Source organism: Dermacentor albipictus, chromosome 9 (genome assembly GCF_038994185.2).
Source record: "Dermacentor albipictus isolate Rhodes 1998 colony chromosome 9, USDA_Dalb.pri_finalv2, whole genome shotgun sequence".
In the NCBI taxonomy this organism is placed as follows: domain Eukaryota; kingdom Metazoa; phylum Arthropoda; class Arachnida; order Ixodida; family Ixodidae; genus Dermacentor; species Dermacentor albipictus.
The window spans coordinates 104,433,726-104,452,817 of NC_091829.1; the positions used below are offsets into that span (position 1 = coordinate 104,433,726).

The following is a 19,092-nucleotide window of genomic DNA, read 5'->3' on the forward strand; positions in this document are numbered from 1 at the left end:
TAGGCGTCAAGGCGCACCAATGACCGATAGCATCGCGTGTGCCACAGCGCCCATACGCTTGCGCGTCACACGCGTTCGCGAAGTGAAACATCACTTCTGGTGATAAGGCAGAACGCAATCGCTGTCTGGCACTTGGCTGATAAATTATAATATATTTTCTACTCTTTGACGAATTTTGCTATCCGATCGTTCACAATAATAGGACGCAACAAATTCTCAATGGCAGTGCCAATAGTTCAAACTTCTGAAGAAATGAAATGTGCCCTACTTGGCAATAGTGAATAGTCACTATTCTAAATAGCACTGTATTCGAGTAGTTTTTGATTTCAAAACGCCAACTTCCTACAACAAAAGAAAATATTGGCGCAGAAATGCGATACACGTTGTTCACGCGGGCATGCTTTGTGCCTAAAAAGTGCAAAGCTATGTCTTTTGTGATCTGCGGAAATTGTCGTCTACGCGAACAAACTGTCATTTAATCCTAATGTTCTGTACGCGTAATAAATAAGCTTCGTTACAGAAACACACAAATCTAGCGAATACTAGGACGTGAGTATCGTTCTATATTTATTGGAAGAACCGTCTTCTGCTACCGCAAAACAGTTCGACCAGTTTTCGATTCTACTCGTCTCGGCACCATTCGATTCACCTTCAATTCTTTTTTGAAGATTAGTACTCGCACACGCCTGATTGTAAGAATGCTGGCTACATAAATTAAATCGGCGCCCGCCAACCTGTACACGCCGCACTCCTTCGAGGCGTGCTCGTCGAGGTCAACGACCGATATGACGCTGTCCACCATGGGCTTCAATTCGCATTCAGGGATGCCTCGCAGTCGGCCGACCAGGTACAGGTACTCGTACGCGTTCAGCCTATCCAGTAGGCCTCCGAGCTGGAAGCAGTAGCTGACCTGCGACTGCCACTGCGTGGCAAGGGGACAGGGGTAATGAAATTTATTTCCTCCTCAACGCCATACAAATTAGATGGGTGAGTAGACAAAAAATAATACAAAGAATTATAAACAGGCCAAGATACGTCACAAACGAGTTCTAATCTGACACATGATGTGTATGCGTCCCCAAGACAGCGAAGTTGTGCAGACAGCTCGTACGTGACGGCATGATTACAACTTACCACACTGTGCTGTTCCTGCTGCATGGCGGCTGCAATGACGTCAGTTCATCATATTCACTCCCAAGAGTAAACGGGGGGGGCGGGTGAGTATTCTGTAAGAGTGGACCTAGTGGACTGTCCATTTAGGCCGCTGCTGATTGGACGCAGCTGTACGAGAGAGGAGGAGACGAGCGGCCCTAGCCAACCAGCAGTGGTCCAAGTGGACAGTCTCACAAAATACCCCCGCCCCCTGCTTCAATGTCGTAGAGACGCTGTCAGAATGCTGGCGTCTGTGCCAGATACACGGCCGAACCGGCAGAACGACCGCAGTAGATGCTAACAGACGCAGCTTCGCACCGTGCTGGTGGGAACAACATGGCGGCTAGTATGACGTCAGCGCAAACCATGGAGGCCTGGTGCTCATAGGATGTAAAGGATTTATTTGCTCACTCACGGTCTCGCTAGATCGAATCATGCCATGATCGCGTTTCATCGCAGCAGCATGCGCTCGAGCGCGGTCAAGGCGTGCTGATCTCCGTGACGGCTCACACGCAGAATACGTTGCAGGAACACAGGTACCAAAGGTGACATGGGGCCGAATACTCGGAGTCATCATAAATCACAACATCAATGCAAACTCTAGCTTTACAGAATATAAAGAAATTACCGAAATTTCACGTACCTGATACGACGCATCAATAGCAAAAAAACGGACGTAGACAAAGGAAAGAAACACAACACATGAGTGCACTCGTGTTATAGTAAAGCTCTCTACACCGCCGCGTTCCTAATGCTAACAAACGCAAATTAGAAAACTCAAATCTTCCCTCAACATCCTTGACAAGGCCCTCCTAGGTCTACCTATATGCACCTCAAATCAGCGTCTTCAACACAGGGACGGGCCCCTTTCCCACTCTCACCGAACTAACAACAATACCGAGACAGACAAGTAGCGTGCTTGTCTTCTAAGAAACAAGGATGCAGCAGCCTGATACCAGTAGGGATAGCCCTCGTCAGTCCAGCTGACACAAGTTAATCAAAGCCCTCTGCCACAACGCAACATTGCATTTCCACACATACCGGCCAATATGGCGCCACACCTACATGTCTGGTTGACGTCAAGCACAAACAAAACTTCATCACAGAGACCGGAAATGTATCACAATATAGACGGACACCACACGCTATAAAATGGGGTCGTACGCGTATGCAATATATTATTACGATGAAGAAGTTGGTCGGTGCCCTTGGCAAGTGCGAGTGTCAGCCTGACTGGGACCTGGCTCTACCTTACGTTACCTTCGCATACAACTCTTCCCGTCTCAGAACTGCTGGCTTTTCCCCGTTTTACCTCTTGTATGGCCGCGTACCGACACTACCACTGGACGCTGTGCTTCCGTCCACCACAGCTTAAACTAGCGATTATGCCCGTGATGCAATCGCCCATGCTGACCATGCTCGTCATCTGGCGCGCGCTCGTCTACAAATGTCTCAAGACAAGCAGAAACAACGCTACGGCCCCCGTCACCGTGATGTCCATTTTGTGCCCGGCGCCCTCGTGTTACTTTGGTCACCATCGCGTAAAGTCAGGCTTTGTTAAACACTGCTTACCTGTTACACATGCCCATATCGCGTGATACGCAAAGTGACCGATGCCACCTATGAAATCGTTCTTGCCACGCCCACTACGTCCTCCGCTGTGACAACCAGTGACAATGTTCACGTTGATCGACTCAAGCCCTACGACTCTCCATGTGCCTTGGATATTTAACAGCACCCTGACGGTACTTTTGCCGCCGGGGGGTAATATTAGGCTATCACTGAGCGATGCTCAAGATACGAGCCACCGTGAGAACGACTAAGAAGTTGTTCGGTGACCTTGGAACGAGCGAGTGTCAGCCTGGCTGCCTGGCTCCATTGTAAATAGCGTGCAAATAGCATTTTTGTCTGTGTCTTTCCACACGTAACTATATAAATCCTGGGAGACAGCACCGATTGCCCCAACAGCTGGGCCGCTTCCAACACTCCCAACGCAGCCACTCTGAAATTCAGGCGATATGTCATACAAGAAGCTTCTCTACTCACTAAGCTCCAGCCTAGTCATTTATACCTGCTCCAGCCTAGTCATTTCCAACATGCAATGCCAACTACTGGAAACCCACCTAATAGAGCCCTGTAACCGCAAGCAGAACATTACAATGACACTGAGTTGGGCACCTGGTCATGCTGGGATCGAGAGAAATGAGTTGCTTCATCAACGTGCCCGCGAAGTTAACCACAGTGCGCCACGGTTCCCTGGCCAATACAATGACAGCGCAAGACTCCACCATGTACAAAGAGCAAATATCTGAACATCACAAGAACGTCAGCGAAAACTGCGCTATTTTATCCCAGCCACACCCTACAATGAACACGGAACAAGCACATCTTCGTGAAGTTCATCCTAATCCTCTCCTCAACCCCTAAAGCTCAGCAACTTCGCATGGCTAGCCCAGCACACTGCCCCAAAAGTCCGCGAATATCAGATACAAAACACAGTGTGCACTTATATAACACTGCCATTACATTCCCTTATTTCTCTTAGCCCCCCCCCCTCCTTTCAAAGTGATTGGCTTCAATCGAGCTCGGCGCATAAACACGGGCGTCAGCGGCGCATGCGCTCTTTTTTACTGTCCGTTAGTGGTGGCTTTAAATCAAGCGTCTTTCCTTCTTTCCTTCCTTTCTTGCAGTACCAGGGCACCAGCTTTCACCCTAGCCTGTTAAATGCGCCCTGCTCTCGGCAGTACCCTCGACCATCGCTTCCAAATCAGTGCCGCTTGTTGCCACATGGTAGTCCGCCTCAGGAATGCTGCGCACTAGTCACGCTAACATGGTAGCAAACCAAGTGGATGGCGATGGCCAACAGTGCCTCTCTTTTCGTAACGGCTATTTCTTGACTGTGTACACGGCGCGGATGATTTTTTCCTATGCGAAAATGTAACAAAAGGCGAACTGCTCAAGAAGGAGGTCAGGATTGTGACGTAAAAAAAGGCTCGGTGTACTGATAATGATGTGTGGCGTTTTATGGCGCAAGAGCCAGGTTTGGCCAAAGAGCGCCACGACAAGCGCTAGTGTTAACGATGTATTATGGAAGATGTGACTTGGCTGTAAAGTGGCCTAAATATAGTCGCTGTAAAGTGCGTAAAATCTACGTGCTATAAAATTATGCCGATGACTAAGGACGGATACTATGAGCATTGAAATCCTTCGTAGAAGAATGACGCATTGCTTAAAATATGCGAGATGTTAAACTGTTTACAGCACTACTGCCTCGCCAGAGCCCTTGGACCACAAGGACCTAGAGGCATGTGCTATTCAATATAATTATCACAGCGGCATCCTCTCAAGAAAGGAAGTGCTACCGACGCGTGGGACTAATAACATGCAATACAACATCTTTCATAAAACCTGGGATGGCGTTGATGTCAAAGAGTGGTTCTGGACCAAGTAACATAACAGGATGAAGGGGGATGTGCTGCCGGTATGCTAAGAGAAAATGTTTCTTTTCTTCAGATTCGGCTTCCCGACACTCCAGTAGGACGTGGAGGACGGTCAGCCTCTCCCCGCATCTACCACAGGTTGGAGGCTCGTTTGCCGTGAGTAAAACGTTATGTGTGCCAAAAGTGTGTGTCTTAGACGGCAGAATAGGACATCTGTCCGGCAGGATTTTGTCACAGGAGGCCAGAAACCTAATTGTGGCTTTATTTTATGCAGTTTATTATTTGTGTCCAGGTCCCAAAAGCGTTGCCAGTATAGTTTTGCAGTTTTCTTCTTAAGAAAGGCTTCAGGTCTTTCACAGAGACCGAAGCAGTAGGATTAACTGCATGCATTGAAATTGATGTGGCCATCTGGTCCGCTAAAACGTTACCCTCTATGTCCCTATGTCCAGGCACCCCGCATATAATCACAAGTTGGTTAGATATATATGCTTTGCACAGAACAGAGTAGAGTTCACTAATTACCGAACTTTTGTGGTTACAGAATGACATCAAGGCCTTCACAACACTAAGGGAGTCCGTATATATAATTGATTTCTGGAGTTTTGATTTCTTTATATGATTTACAACCGACAAAAGTGCGTAGGCCTCAGCCGTAAATATACTGGTTTCCGGATGTAGTACGTCGGATTCCGAGAAGGATGGACCGACGGCTGCATAGGACACCTCGTCGTGTGACTTCGATGCAACTGTGTAGAAGTCCGTGCAGGAATATTTGTACCGGAGTTCCCGGAAATGCATTTGGATTTCCATCTCTGGAGCATGCTCTGTGACTTGCACAAAAGATATATCGCCTAGTATGAGCTGCCACTCCCAAGGAGGTAGCAGCTTGGCTGGATGCATTAGGCGGAGATCGAGGAGTGGGACATACATTTGATCACTAAGCTCCCTCGCACGCAGCGAGAAAGGCTGTCTTACGGAGGGATGATTATGAAAGAGTGTAGCATATGTCATATCGTTAATGGTATTAAAACGTGGATGTTGAAGATTAGAGTGGACTTTCAGAAAATATGTTTGGCTGATGTACATTCTCTGAAGATGAAGTGACCACTCATTTGATTCTGCATATAGACTTTCAATGGGACTTGTTCTGAAAGCTCCAGTGGCCAGTCGGATTCCTAGATGGTGGACCGGATCTAACATCTTTAGCGCGCTTGGGGCTGCAGAATGATAGATCACGGCACCGTAGTCCAGTGGGTATCGAATGAGGCTATTGTAAAGATTCAATAAACATTACCTGTCGCTGCCCCATGTTGTGTGGGATAACACTTAAGTAAGTTCGTTGTTTTTAAGCATTTGACCTTGAAGTACTTTGTGTATGCAATAAAAGTTAATTTAGAATCAAGTATGATGCCTAAGAACTTGTGTTCTTTGTTCACAGGAATTCGCTGACCTTACATTTCAATACTGGGTTCTGCAATGAGCCCTCTCTTTCTTGTGAAAAGCACACAAGAACTTTTGTTGGGGTTCACTTTAAACCCGTTTTCGTCAGCCCATTTGGAAACCTTGTTCAAGCCGTGCTGTACCTGTCTCTCACAAACTGTGAGGTTGCAGGATTTGAAGCCTATTTGTATATCGTCTAGGTATACAGAATAAAAAATGGCCGGCGGCAGTGAAGCACGTAGCGTGTTCATCTTAACGATAAAGAGAGTGCTGCTGAGAACGCCTCACTGGGGTACACGATTTTCCTGCGTAAAAGGACGTGACAGTGCATTACCGACTTTTACTCGGAAGGTAAGATTTGACAAATAGCTTTCAATTGTGTTCAGCATATTTCCACGGATGCCAATTACCGACAGGTCTCGCAAGATCCCGTAACACCATGCCGTGTCATATGCCCTCTCCATATCGACGAATATCGATAGGAAAAACTGTTTATGTGTAAACGCATTGCGGATATTTCCTTCAATGCGCACAAGATGATCGGTTGTCGACCGCCCTTCTCGGAATCCACACTGATAAGGTTCGAGCATATTGTTGAGCTCAAGGAAATGTATAAGTCTCCGATTTATCATTTCTTCAAAAAGCTGACATAGACAATTAGTTAGAGCTATCGGACGGTAACTTGCCACCAAGGAAGGGTCTTTTCCGTGCTTCAGTACAGGAACCACAATCGCTTCTTTCAATGTGGATGGGAGGTATCCGGAAGCCCAAATAGTGTTGAATAGTATAAGTAGCCTAACGTGTGTGTCAGTATGTAGGTTTCTGATCATGTCATACATGACTCTGTCAGGTCCCGGTGCGGTGCTTTTGAATGTGTTCAGGGCAGCTCTGAACTCGGCAATGCTGAAAGGCCGGTTATACGGTTCATTCTGCCTGTATTTTCGTATGATTGGCTTACGTTCTATTAATTCTTTATGTTTAAGAAAGGACTGGGAATAGTTGATTGAGCTCGACACACGCTCAAAGTGCTCCCCAGGTGAATGTGCCTGGTCTTGCAGGGTTTCGCCTTGTGTGTTTACCAAAGGGAGGGAGTATGTTTGTCGCCCTCTTATCCTACTAACCCTGTTCCAGACTTTGGCCTCATCTGTATATGAGTTGATATCCGATAAAAACGTTTGCCAACTCTCTCTTCTGGCCTGTCGGCGGGTTCGCCTGCCTTGGGATTTTGCTTTTTTAAAGTTTATAAGATTCTCCGCAGTGGGGAAGGCGCGTAGCAACCCCAACGCTTTGTTTTGTTTCTTACGAGCGATCCTACAATCGTCGTTCCACCACGGGACACGCCGTTTACATGTCAAGCCATTTACTTGTGATATGCATTTAGATGCGGCATCTATTATTAGGGCTGTAAAATACTCAACAGCGGCATCAATTTTTAACGAGGAGATGTCATGCCATGAGATACACGTAAGAGTTCTAAATTTATCGCAGTCAGCTGTCTCAATCTTCCACCGAGGCGCCTGTGGTGGATATTCGTTTTCTTTAGGTGTTCGCAGCAGTATGGGGAAGTGATCGCTTCCGTAAGGGTTCTTCGTAACTTCCCATTTGAGTGCAGGCAGAATAGAAGGAGAAACTATGCTGAGATCGATTGAAGAAAAGGTTCTGTTTGCTAGAGAGTAATATGTAGGTTCCTTCTTATTCAGAAGGCACGCAACACAAGAAAAAAGGAACTGTTCAAGAAGACGACCTTGCGCATCTATACGAGAGTCGCCCCACAGGGAGCTGTGCGCATTGAAATCGCCAAGGACAACATAAGGTTTTGGCAATTCGTCTATGAATGACTAAAATTAATGTTTGTTCAATTTGTAGTGTGGGGGTACGTAAATCGAGCAAATCGTGATGAGTTTATTTAGGAGAACAACTCGAACCGCCACTGCTTCAAGGGGCCTTCTTAGCTGTAAAGTTTGACAGGCTATACTTTTATGAGTGACAATCGCAACACCGCCCGATGATGCGACGGCATCATCGCGATCTTTGCGAAACGTTAAATACCTTCGGAGAAAGTTTGTGTGTTTGGATTTTAAGTGTGTTTCCTGTAAACACCGCACTTTTGGATTATGTTTGTGGATGAGTTCTTGCAAATCATCAAGGTTTCTAAGGAGACCTCTGACGTTCCATTGAATAATTTGTGTACCCATTTTTAAAGTAAATTGGTGCTGTGCATAGAGAAAAGGAAGTGATACCTTATGTTACAGAGCTCTTTTTCGAGGCCCTGTAATCGGGGTTTTGCCCTTTTTGGAGCGTTCGAGGGAGCCTCGCCGCTCCTTAGACGCTTGGCGCGCCGTGAGGACAGGTGTAGTGTCCATTGCCTCTTGTGAGGCGCCGGACACATGCTCTTGCGAGCGAGAAGCTTTCTGTGAGGGTCCTGCCTCGGAAGGCAAGATCCCTGCGCCCACCAGCCCGGAGGTCGATGGGGCTCCCTGGGGGATCCGGCTGCGCCGGCTGTTGCCAGCGCTGCATGGGGTCGGGGAAGTTGGGGTAGCCTCGGCTGTTCCCGCCTTCGGGGTCGATGGCCTCGTCTGCTGTGTTGGCGTAGCAGCGTTAGCTGTAGCCGCCGAGGGGGCGGATGGCGTAACTGCCGCCTCACTGGGTGTGGGTTGGGCAGCCGCCGGAGGCCGTTGTGGCGCTGCCCGCTTACGCGCCACTTCGGCAAATGTGTTCTTAGGCAGGTATGCCACCCACCTACGTGCCTCCTTGAATGATATATTTTCTTTCACTTTGATCGTGACAATTTCTTTTTCTTTTTTCCAAGATGGGCACGACCGCGAGTACGCGGCGTGCTCACCATCACAGCTTACAAAATGCAAAGAATTCGTGCAAGCTTCAGACGTGTGTTCATGGGCACTGCATTTTCCACATGTTTAGCGGCCTCGGCACCTCTGCGAGCTGTGGCCAAAACGTTGGCATTTGAAACATCTCAGAGGATTTGGCACATAAGGTCTTACACGGAGCCTAATGTACCAGGCCTCGATTGATTTGGGCAGGACACTTAGGTGTTTGGTTGCAATTTCTTTACCATCTCACCTCATCTTGATTCTTTTGACATTTATAACATTCTGTTCACTGAAGCCCTACAAGAGTTCAGCCTCAGAGAGCTCCAGCAAATCGTCGTCCGAGACAACGCCGCGGGTGGTATTTATTGTACGGTGCGGGGTTACTACTATTTGGGTCTCCCCGAATGATACTAGTTTAGGCAGTTTCTCAAATTGTTTCTGATCGCTGAGCTCTAAGAGGAGGTCACCGCTAGCCATCCTCGACGCCTTATAGCCTGGGCCAAAAATTTTGGTAAAGGACTTCGATACAAGGAATGGGGAAATTGTTCGCACTGGTTTAGCTGGTTTTTCAGAATGGATGACGTGGAAACGAGGGAAAGATTCTTTTTGCCGACCAAAAAATTTGAATACTTCATCGGTGTGCCCTCTTTTCTGAGGGCGATCAGGGAGTGGGTGGAAGGAGTTAGCCATAAGGATATGTGAGATTTCGGCAGTAACGCCAGCCACCCACCGTGGAGTCCTACAAGGGGACGCTGCAGGACCTGTGAAACACGGCCTGCAAACGCCAGCTGTACATTACCACTATAACCAAATATGAAATAACCAAGGTTGGCTATCCACACAAGGTTAGCCCTTCCTGCCTGGAAAAATTTGAAAAGGAAACAAGAAGAAGACAGGAAAGGTGGAAAGTAAGGGAAAGAGGAAGGTAATAGGGAGAGAGAGACAAGAAAAGGCAACTACCGATTTCCCCCGGGTGGGTCAGTCCGGGGGTGCCATCTACGTGAAGCAGAGGCCGAAGAGGTGTGTTGCCTCCGCCAGGGGGCCTTAAAGGTCCGAACACCCGGCATCGGCTCAACCTCCAGGATCCCCCTTTCCCCGGACACGGCTAAGCCGCGCACGGCAACACGCGGGAGGGTCCAACCATCGTGTGCTCGGGTACGTGGTGTCGCAACACACGAAATGCCTGCTGACGCAGACGCCCCTGCGGGGGGGGGGAGGGGGGGGGGGGGGCTCGGTGTACTGTGGTCTAGTACAGACTATGGAATATCGCACCTATAAGGGTGTTTTCTCCTGTCTGTAGCAGACCCCTTTACACCCATAAGAAAATGTGTTAGGTCGAACTAGCACACCCATTTGAAGGATTTTCTTTATTGCACCCTTTGCATCGGTGCTTCTGTTGCCTTATTGCACACTGCTTTATTTTAACACAGGTGTATCTTATTCTGTCACTTCCCAAGTCTTTCGGACATCCGCCAAAGTGATCCAGATGTATCTTACGACATTTATATAAAGGTATTACGCATTAAAAAAAAGCACTGCCACGAAGTCTACATTTCAGCTGTCCACCGACAAATTCTCAGCCCATTGTGTTTCCTTTATACCACTCCAGTGACACAAACACATAATGCAGTGCCTTAAGAGTGCAGTAGCGCCTCTAGAAGCGTCTGACAGGTTGATGTCATGCTCTTCAGAAATGTAGATTATCAAAAAATCAACACCAAGGCGAAACGAGTGGGGGAAGCCGAAAAGCAGGGTAGGAAATAGAGGAATTTTAGAGGCCAATCCATCTCTGATGACTGTCGACAGTAATGCGATTAGCATTCAAGCAATCTGGTGACACATTTTATTGTGAACTCACGTTTATTTATATTCTTTAGTGTTTATTCATAGACATCGGTTGTTTGGGCTACAAGCCACCTACACTATATCTGATGTGGGCTTCGAAAAAAGCATGCCAAGGTCGCTGTTGTTAACGATGGCATCACGACAACTGTATGACAACGGCGCATTGGCGACGATCGAATGACGAACAATCATGATTAGTGGTAAGAGCATAGAGAGAAACTTTCGTTTCTCACGCGGCACTTCCTGTTCTCCTCCTGAGACGACTGGAGACGAATTTTACTTAATTTACTGCCCATCCAAACACAGAATCGTGCTTCAGCACGTAAGCACGGCTTTTTCAAAATTCATGAAAACCCTTAATTAGATATCGGAAGTAACGACGTCACCAACGACGTCACACACAAGATGGAGTCATGATATCTCATCGGGTATTTAATAGAATACAGTCGCCTTGCATAGACTGCAGATGTTCCTAGCAGAATGAGTGTGACGTCACTACCTGCTCGCTTGTTTTTCATCTCCTGGGGCGCACGTGCTCGCTCGCTTGCTTGCTCGCAACTGATGCGCGCGCGCGTTGCATGCTCTAGCGTCAGCATCGGAGAGGGCGCATGAAGTGCGCTTCGTGCGCCGCTCGCTAGAGGGCTCCGTCGCGCCAGGTGGCGCCCTCCGCTCTTCCTCGTTAAAACCCCTTAAACTTCGTAAAGTAGTGCCATGGTTTTAAGAATGCCGCCTCCTCCTCGCGTGCTCTGGCCGCGGCCAACGCCTCGTCACTATTGGACGAATGGCATTACGTGGGCCCTCGCGCCGTGCATCAGCGCCATTTTTGCTGGAGAAGCGCCTACGGAGTGGCGAGGAACGCATGTTGGCGCCGTTGCTACGCTCGAGCTGTGTAGGCGGCGCCACGGTCGAGGAAGGAGTGTGAGAGAGAGGAGAAACGAGGAGCAGTGAAGGCGGAGAGTGTCGCTACTTTACGAAGTTTAAGGGGTTTTATTCCTCGTGACCCTCCATTGCTTGTCGCCCGCACATTGCGCCAGGGGAATGACGCTCGCTCGCTCAACCTAAACAACAACGCGGAGGTGCGAGTGCCACTAAGAGACACATATATCAAATATTAGCGTTGTCTACAACTTTCATTTACTTATGTTCCTATATATTTATTTATTATTTATTTATTTATTTATTTACAATACTTATGTACTCGATAGAGAGCATGGCTGCAGGGCCATACAGCGTATGTTCAAGTATTCAGTACGCAGGAATCAAGTGTAAAACATGGTTAGAAACATAAAGGCAGAATTGTTACTTGAAAAGGGTGATTAAAAAAAGTACTATCACCCAAGCACGGTAATATAAAATGGACGCTGTGTTTAGGAATACAAATGCATGTTTCCACATAACAGCTAAGCAACATGGCACCCAGAAAAATAGCATGTAACAGCACGTGAGTGACCAGCTATACATTATAGGGAACGAATGGAAATGGAACATTTAACGCGTCAATATAATATACAGTTGTGGGTGGAGATGCACTAACTACGTTAAGACTTTAGCAGAGAGAAGACATGATTTTATAAGAAATATCTAGGTTCTGAATTAGCAGGAAGAGCCTAAATGTAAAACAGTAATAAAAATTTATGCGTCCAGATAACCGCTACTAACGAAAACAAAGAAGGGGACGTCGAAACCGCGACAACGCAAAACTTGTGAGTATGACTCATGCGATTATAAATGATTTTTATTGGCACACTGCTGCTTCTACTTGCGAAGTAAATTTAATAATTCGATGTTGGTTACAGCAGGATCAATTCGACTCCATTCCGGTACTGCGAGAGGGAAGAAAGAGTACGTGCATGTCTCGTTGTTGCATGTGTATTGTGTTAAAGTCTATGCATATTTGTTACATGCTTTCTGAACCTTCCGTGCTTTCTGAGCCTCAGAAAATGAAATGTACGTGGACGCGTTTATCTTATAGTTATTCTTTAGTAGCTGATAAAACTTCAGGCGAGCAGGTTTTGCTCTCGAAGAAAGCGTTGATATTCCAGATGGCGTTAGAAGATTAGTCGTAGAGTCTTCGCATTTATATTTATTGTAGATGACCCTCATAGCCTTTCTTTAGATTACCATTAATTTTTTATGTTAGTCATATAATGAGCAAACCACTGTGTTTGTGTACTCGAGAATTGGCCTTACGAACGTTTTGTAGGCTAGTAGTAGGCTAGTAGGTGGACTGACGTGTTGGAGAGTGCAAGGCTTCTTTTGAGGAAGGATAATTTGCGTAGTACTCCTGCGGTGACATTTGTAACACGTTTATCCCACCTGAGGACTGAAGGCAATATAAGCCCTAGATATTTATCTTATTCAATTTTAGTTAGCGGTGTGCGATAAATTTCGTAAGTAAAGTTTTGATGGTCTTGTTTACCATGTTACGCCGCGGTCACAAATGTTTTTACATTCTCATTTTATTTCATTTAGTTTATGGAAGCGCCCAAGAACAGCTATACGCTTTACCATTGCTACACTTGCATTACACAAAGAATATAAAGCAGAACAGAAAATCTCAAACTACAGTACTGCACAACGCCACAAAAAAAATGTATTAGTCAAGGACAGAAATCTTACGATGGGGAAATAGTAGAGCTGAATTTATCAAGATCATGACGTATGGTATCGTCTTGTGTTACACGACGTGATATAGCGTTAGAAGTGCAAGAGGAATTCACATAGAAAATGTTAGGATTACGCAAGTTCTCGCGAGTCGTATAGAATGTCACAGCTGACAGTAGCGTTCATTCACAGCTGCAAATTACGGTAACAAATAGCTAGAGTGTTGAGGGGCGTATTAAGTGCGATGTGGTCGCTATTATGAGTAATTTCGCTATAAATATTGCAGTCACCGGCCAACAGCATTGCAACCAATTTTTGCTCTGACGTCATTATTATAGTTCAGGAAGAGTAATGGCCCAATAACGGAGCCTTGGGGAACTCAGGAAGCAACTGCAACCACGTTACCAATTTTTCGCAGATTACAAATTGCGAAAGATTGCTGAGAAGTTATTTTATTCAAGCTGAAAGGGATCCCTTTTGCAACAACACTTTCGACTTGCACAATGAATTTGCCATAGAAAATCAAATGCGTAAGATAGAGCAAAATCATATCAGTCTGGCCAGTGTGACTGATGGCAAACGCAACATCATGGACTGGTTCTGTCAGATGGGTTAATTTGGTAAACCAGTGTGAAAGCAATGTTGGTTGGCAGGCAAGAAGCCAATGTTCATTAGAAGAACCATTATCTGGTTCATGGTTACGTGATCTAGAACCTTACAGGACGTACTAGTTTAGGAGATCTGTAAAAATTTGAAATTTTGGTGATGTCCCCTCATTTATTACCCGCATTATTTTTGCAATTTTCAAATTGTTTGCTGTCTCTGCATTCGCGATTTGCGAAAAAATATGCAAATGCGTCTATCGCTTATTCCACATACTTCACATACTTCTTCAGGATGTCGGTCCTCAGGTATGTTGTCCAGACTCGTATTTTTGTCAGTCAAGTATAAGTAGAACATGAATATTCCGGCGTCTGTGATGTCTAATTCGGCAATGTTTGCACCCGGTATAGTTCAAATATGAGAAATAATGTTAATGTCTAGAGTAAATATTGATAGAAAAAAATTATATGCATTCACCTTAGCAGTTTCTTCCACTGGGAGGTGGTGACACGCTGCTCCATAATTGGCGCGAAAGTGACTCCAGAACCTTCCGGGATTATTAGTAGGAAGGCTAAGTAATTCTACATTAAAGCGTCCCTCAAGCACTTTTTATTAGGGGTGTGCGAATATTCGAAATTTCGAATACGAATCGAATGTTTTCCCTATTCGATGCGTATTCGATTCGAGAATGCATATTCGGAAATTCACGAATATTCGACGACGGCCGAACAACGGTGGAAACGGCGAATAATCGGATAGACTGCGAATAAGTGAACAATTAACCAATTGCATGCTTGCTCCGCATTCTCCTAAGAACATGTTTATTAACCGAGAACTTCGCATGACCGCTCATTATCTGTATGCTGTATTTCAGTCTATCTGCTTCAGGCCCTTGAGACATGATCAGTTTCGGTTTCTTTTTCCCCACCCTTTGTAATTCCAATTATTTTTGGAATGCTCCATCGCCTTGAATGTTGCAAAGGCAACTCAGGGTTTGCTAACGTTGTTGCAAAATGTATCAAGACTCTTTGTGCGGAGTGCGAATTTGATGAAGCGGGCCACCTAGGCATGTTTCTTGATCCGCGCTTTAAGGCCACAGTTCATCAGGCATCTATCTGGTCAGGTGATCTGTCTGAAAAACCTTGTGACAAGGGAGCTCCAGGCAGCTGTCGTGGAACGCAGTGGGGACACTGCCGTGCCAGCGTCGAATTCGTGTCCACTGGTCGCATCGAGTGTATGGAATACTTTTGACGATCTAGTGATGAACAAATAGAAGGCACATTTGGCATCTGCCCCAGAGAGGGAAGTTCCAGACTACGCGGAAAAGCCTCTTCAGAAAAGGGGCATGAATCCTTGTGAGTGGTGGCAGTCCGTTGGCCGCTTCAGGTACCCGCCTTTAAGTGCACTCGCCCGGAAGTACTTGGCGATCCCTGCCACCTCAGTTCCTAGTGAAAGAGTCTTTTCTAGCAGTAGAAATGTGACAGTGCATAGGGAGCGTTTGCTTTCTGACCATATTGAGCAGTTAATTTTCCTTCACGTCAATCTGTAACAAGCGTTTTACCTGACTGAGAGCATTACCTGAGTCCATTATCCATAATGAGTACCTCTTTGATTTGAAGCAACCTTGTAAAATGCAATATTCTTTTTAAAAGGGTAATAAAGCTATTGTTACCGCTCTTGAAATTTTTTAATACTACACATGTATTCGATATTCGATTCGATATTCGAAGAGAGTTTTTGACCTTATTCGTATTTGATTCGTATTCGAAAATTTCAATATTCGCACACCCCTACTTTTTATCGATGTAGAGAAAGCCGTTTAAACTGAAAATGGGCTCTTTCAAGAATACTTTGCCACAAAAATGTACTCCAATGCGCTCAGCAGCCGCGGAGTTATTGGCAATCAAAAAAGGCATCTTCTCTGCTCCCATTCCTTCTTGAATGCCTTGCACTGCGAAAACTACACCGTAGTGGAACCAGCCTACAACGCTTCGCCTTCTGTATGTCACCGTAGTGCGCCGTTCGAGCTTCGTTTCGGATATTAACGAAAACGTCACGGCTTCCTATTATTTCGGTGCCTACGACGCGCTAAACATTAGCCAAATGCGGTTGTCCTCAGATAGCCACAACGCGATTACCCAGTGGACTCATGGCGGCATCCCGCATGGCCGTGGTATATACGCTACGTAGCCGACCAGAGCTACATAGCAGCCGTGGATTGTATGGTGCTTTATTACTAAATAAAGCGTGCAGAAAACAATTAGAAGGCAGGCTTCTGTTGACAGGACGGCGTTTGAGAGAAAGGTGATATCGCGATCCGCTTGCGAGCTCCACGAAGCGCGTACGACAGCAAAACTGGGCTTAGATGTTCGCAGCAGCGTATGCTACCGGAGACTGTCATTTCACCAAGAACGACGATTCGTTTGGTGCCCCTTTAAAGTAATATTATTCTGCCTGTGTGGCTTTTTTTATGGGGTTTTACGTGCCAAAACCACTTTCTGATTATGAAGCACGCCGTAGTGGGGGACTCCGGCAATTTCGACCACCTGGGGTTCTTTAACGTGCACCTAAATCTAAGTACACGGGCGTTTTCGCATTTCGCCCCCATCGAAATGCGGCCGCCGTGGCCGGGATTCGATCCCGCGACCTCGTGCTCAGCAGCCTAACACCATAGCCACTGAGCAACCACGGCGGGTGCCTGTGTGGCTTCGAGCTTGAATTGCACGATGGCATTGGGCAGTTTCGTCACTCTGGATTCGTCACCTCCTTTAAATAAGATGCTTCTACAAAATCTTTTCCGACGGCATTTCGCCTGAATTACATCTCGGGTGACCCAGGGATTATTTTACAGCGCAGCTCTTAGAAGCTTGCTTCGGTCTTGAGCAACTGCGTCCCTCGGCGTACCTTGATGTCCCTCGACGTAACCGAGTCAATGAGCACAGAGAAGGATGAAACGGAACGCGGAGCGCTGCGCGGATGAAAGATGGCGATAGCGAAAAAAGCGCGAGGACAAAATCGGAGGAAGACGGCATGGCGAAAGCATGAGAAAACAAGCGTAGTGCTGCGCAAGGCGTGTTCTACGGCTACACTCACTACGAGATGGAGCCAGAGGGAAGGGTGTCGTCCGTTCACCGATGGCGCCATCGATAAGGCATGCGGCGAGCGCGTCCACCGATACCATATATAGAAACGAAGCGTTGCATGAGCAGAAGTCTGTCTGCGGCGGCGGCTTTAAACCGCGACCACGTGTCATCAACGTGCTGCCTCTTGCGGTTTCCCGATTAGCGAACCAGTCGGGCCGCACATGGCTGAGTTCGCAACGTGCCGAATGAGACAGATTCCCCACGCCACCCAATGTATCACGAGATGGAAACAACTGTAGAACTGCACTCAAATTGGCGGCTGCTTGGTTTTAGTAGGCGCGCAGTTCGTGAGGCCGCAAAGGACGGTGTATTTTACCATACGCCAAAGGGAACTTACTTCGGCAGAGACATAGGAACCGATAAGGAAAACGGAAATAGGAAAATGAGCAGTAATACCATCAAGTGGTAGCACGCATACTGGTACGTCATGGTCAGGTATGCCACGAATGACACCAGTTCGTACATGAATATTTAGAAATGATAGCTGGCTAATATTTGGGCAAGAATGCTTTCAGTAGTTGCCTGCGAGCGGCTTGGAGGTGGAAGGACCTGATAAAGATTGAAAAGTTAACATGAGATCAAATAGTGGATCCGAGGCTGTTGCCGAGTAGTACATACCATTGCAATTACTCTCACAAAAATTCAAATCACCCATAAGGGGGACGCGTGAACTTCGCCGTGGCGTTGCGTCTAGTCGTGAGTGGCTCTTATACGGCATGCCAATTTGCAAAATACCGCCTCAACGCCTTTTATCACGGGGAGTGTGGCAAAAGCAAAACATTTTTTTACTAATGACGCCACTCCAATACTACGTGCAGGAGGATTCTTGCGAAAGATGGAGTAATTTGTTGCGGCGAACTCATGATCAAGAATGACGGATGTGAGCCATGTTTCTGTTACAGATGCTGCATAGAATTCGAAATCAGTTATGCAGTTTTCAAGAGCTTGTGTTTTATTGTCCAAGCTCCAGCATTTATGCATGACAACCATGTTGTAACGATGGCAGTGTGATGAGGACGGCGTGAGTGCATCGGTATCACGACCAATGTATGACGCGACGATGATGGCGTGACAACCGTATAACGACAACCACATGACGAAGCTTATATTACGACGATGGCACGACTACCATTGCATGATGACGACCATACGGCAATGGATGCATGGCAGAAACTGGCCTTACAGGTAATGGTGACACTGGTATTGACAATGGTGGCATTATCGCGATTCTAGGACAACAGCATGTGATTGCGATAAAATCACGAAGAAACGACTTCGATAGAATAATGAACGCCGCTATTGTGACGACGACATCAACAACCATGGAAAGGCGTTTTTGAAGGGACGACTACGGTGAAATTACTGCGTGGTGACGGTGGCGTGTGTCAACTTCATGACGACGACCACGTGACCACGGCACGATGATACTACGAGGACGAAATTACAGCGACGAAGATGGAATGAGTGCGAGGCATCCCCACGACCGTATGATAACGAATGCATGACGACGACTGTGTCAAGGCAATGACGACGACGATATGAGAACTGCGTGACGACAGTTGGATGGACGAGTGGGTGGCGATGACGGCACGATAACTGCACGATGACAGTGAGAGGGATAACGACGCGCATACAATAATGGTGGCGTGACGACTACGGCACGAGGACAACCGGGTGACAAACCTGGAATTCCGACGGCCACAATGAAATGACAACGGCGGAAGTGTGACGGATGCGTAGCAGCACCTGTTTGAGAAAGACGCATTGACGACGATGGCTTGGCGATGGCGCAGCAGTTACGATTGAATGGCGAGTGTGTGGTGACAATTAAATGACGAACAAATGATGTCGACAGAACGATGAAGGCTGTACGACGACGTTGGAGTGACGACTATGGTAATAATTGGTACTAAAGGGCTAGTTGGCGCGCCATGATATTGAAGAAGCGCACTTCAGTCTGGCGCGTCACGCACACACAAAAACGACATATATACAGGCGCTGGACTTAGACTACAGCTTTCTCTAACAAAGTAC

General features: G+C 46.7%; 1 protein-coding gene across 2 annotated transcripts in view; it reads right to left on the reverse strand.

The window, feature by feature from the left end:
* Positions 1–19,092, reverse strand: part of LOC135907198 (phospholipid-transporting ATPase ABCA3-like) — a 354,979-nt gene that overhangs the window by 42,696 nt on the left and 293,191 nt on the right. For both annotated transcript variants that reach the window (XM_065438886.2, XM_065438887.2), the window contains one exon: positions 735–922. In XM_065438886.2, coding sequence (XP_065294958.1) covers positions 735–922 — 188 coding nt within the window. The remainder of the gene's footprint in view (positions 1–734; positions 923–19,092) is intronic.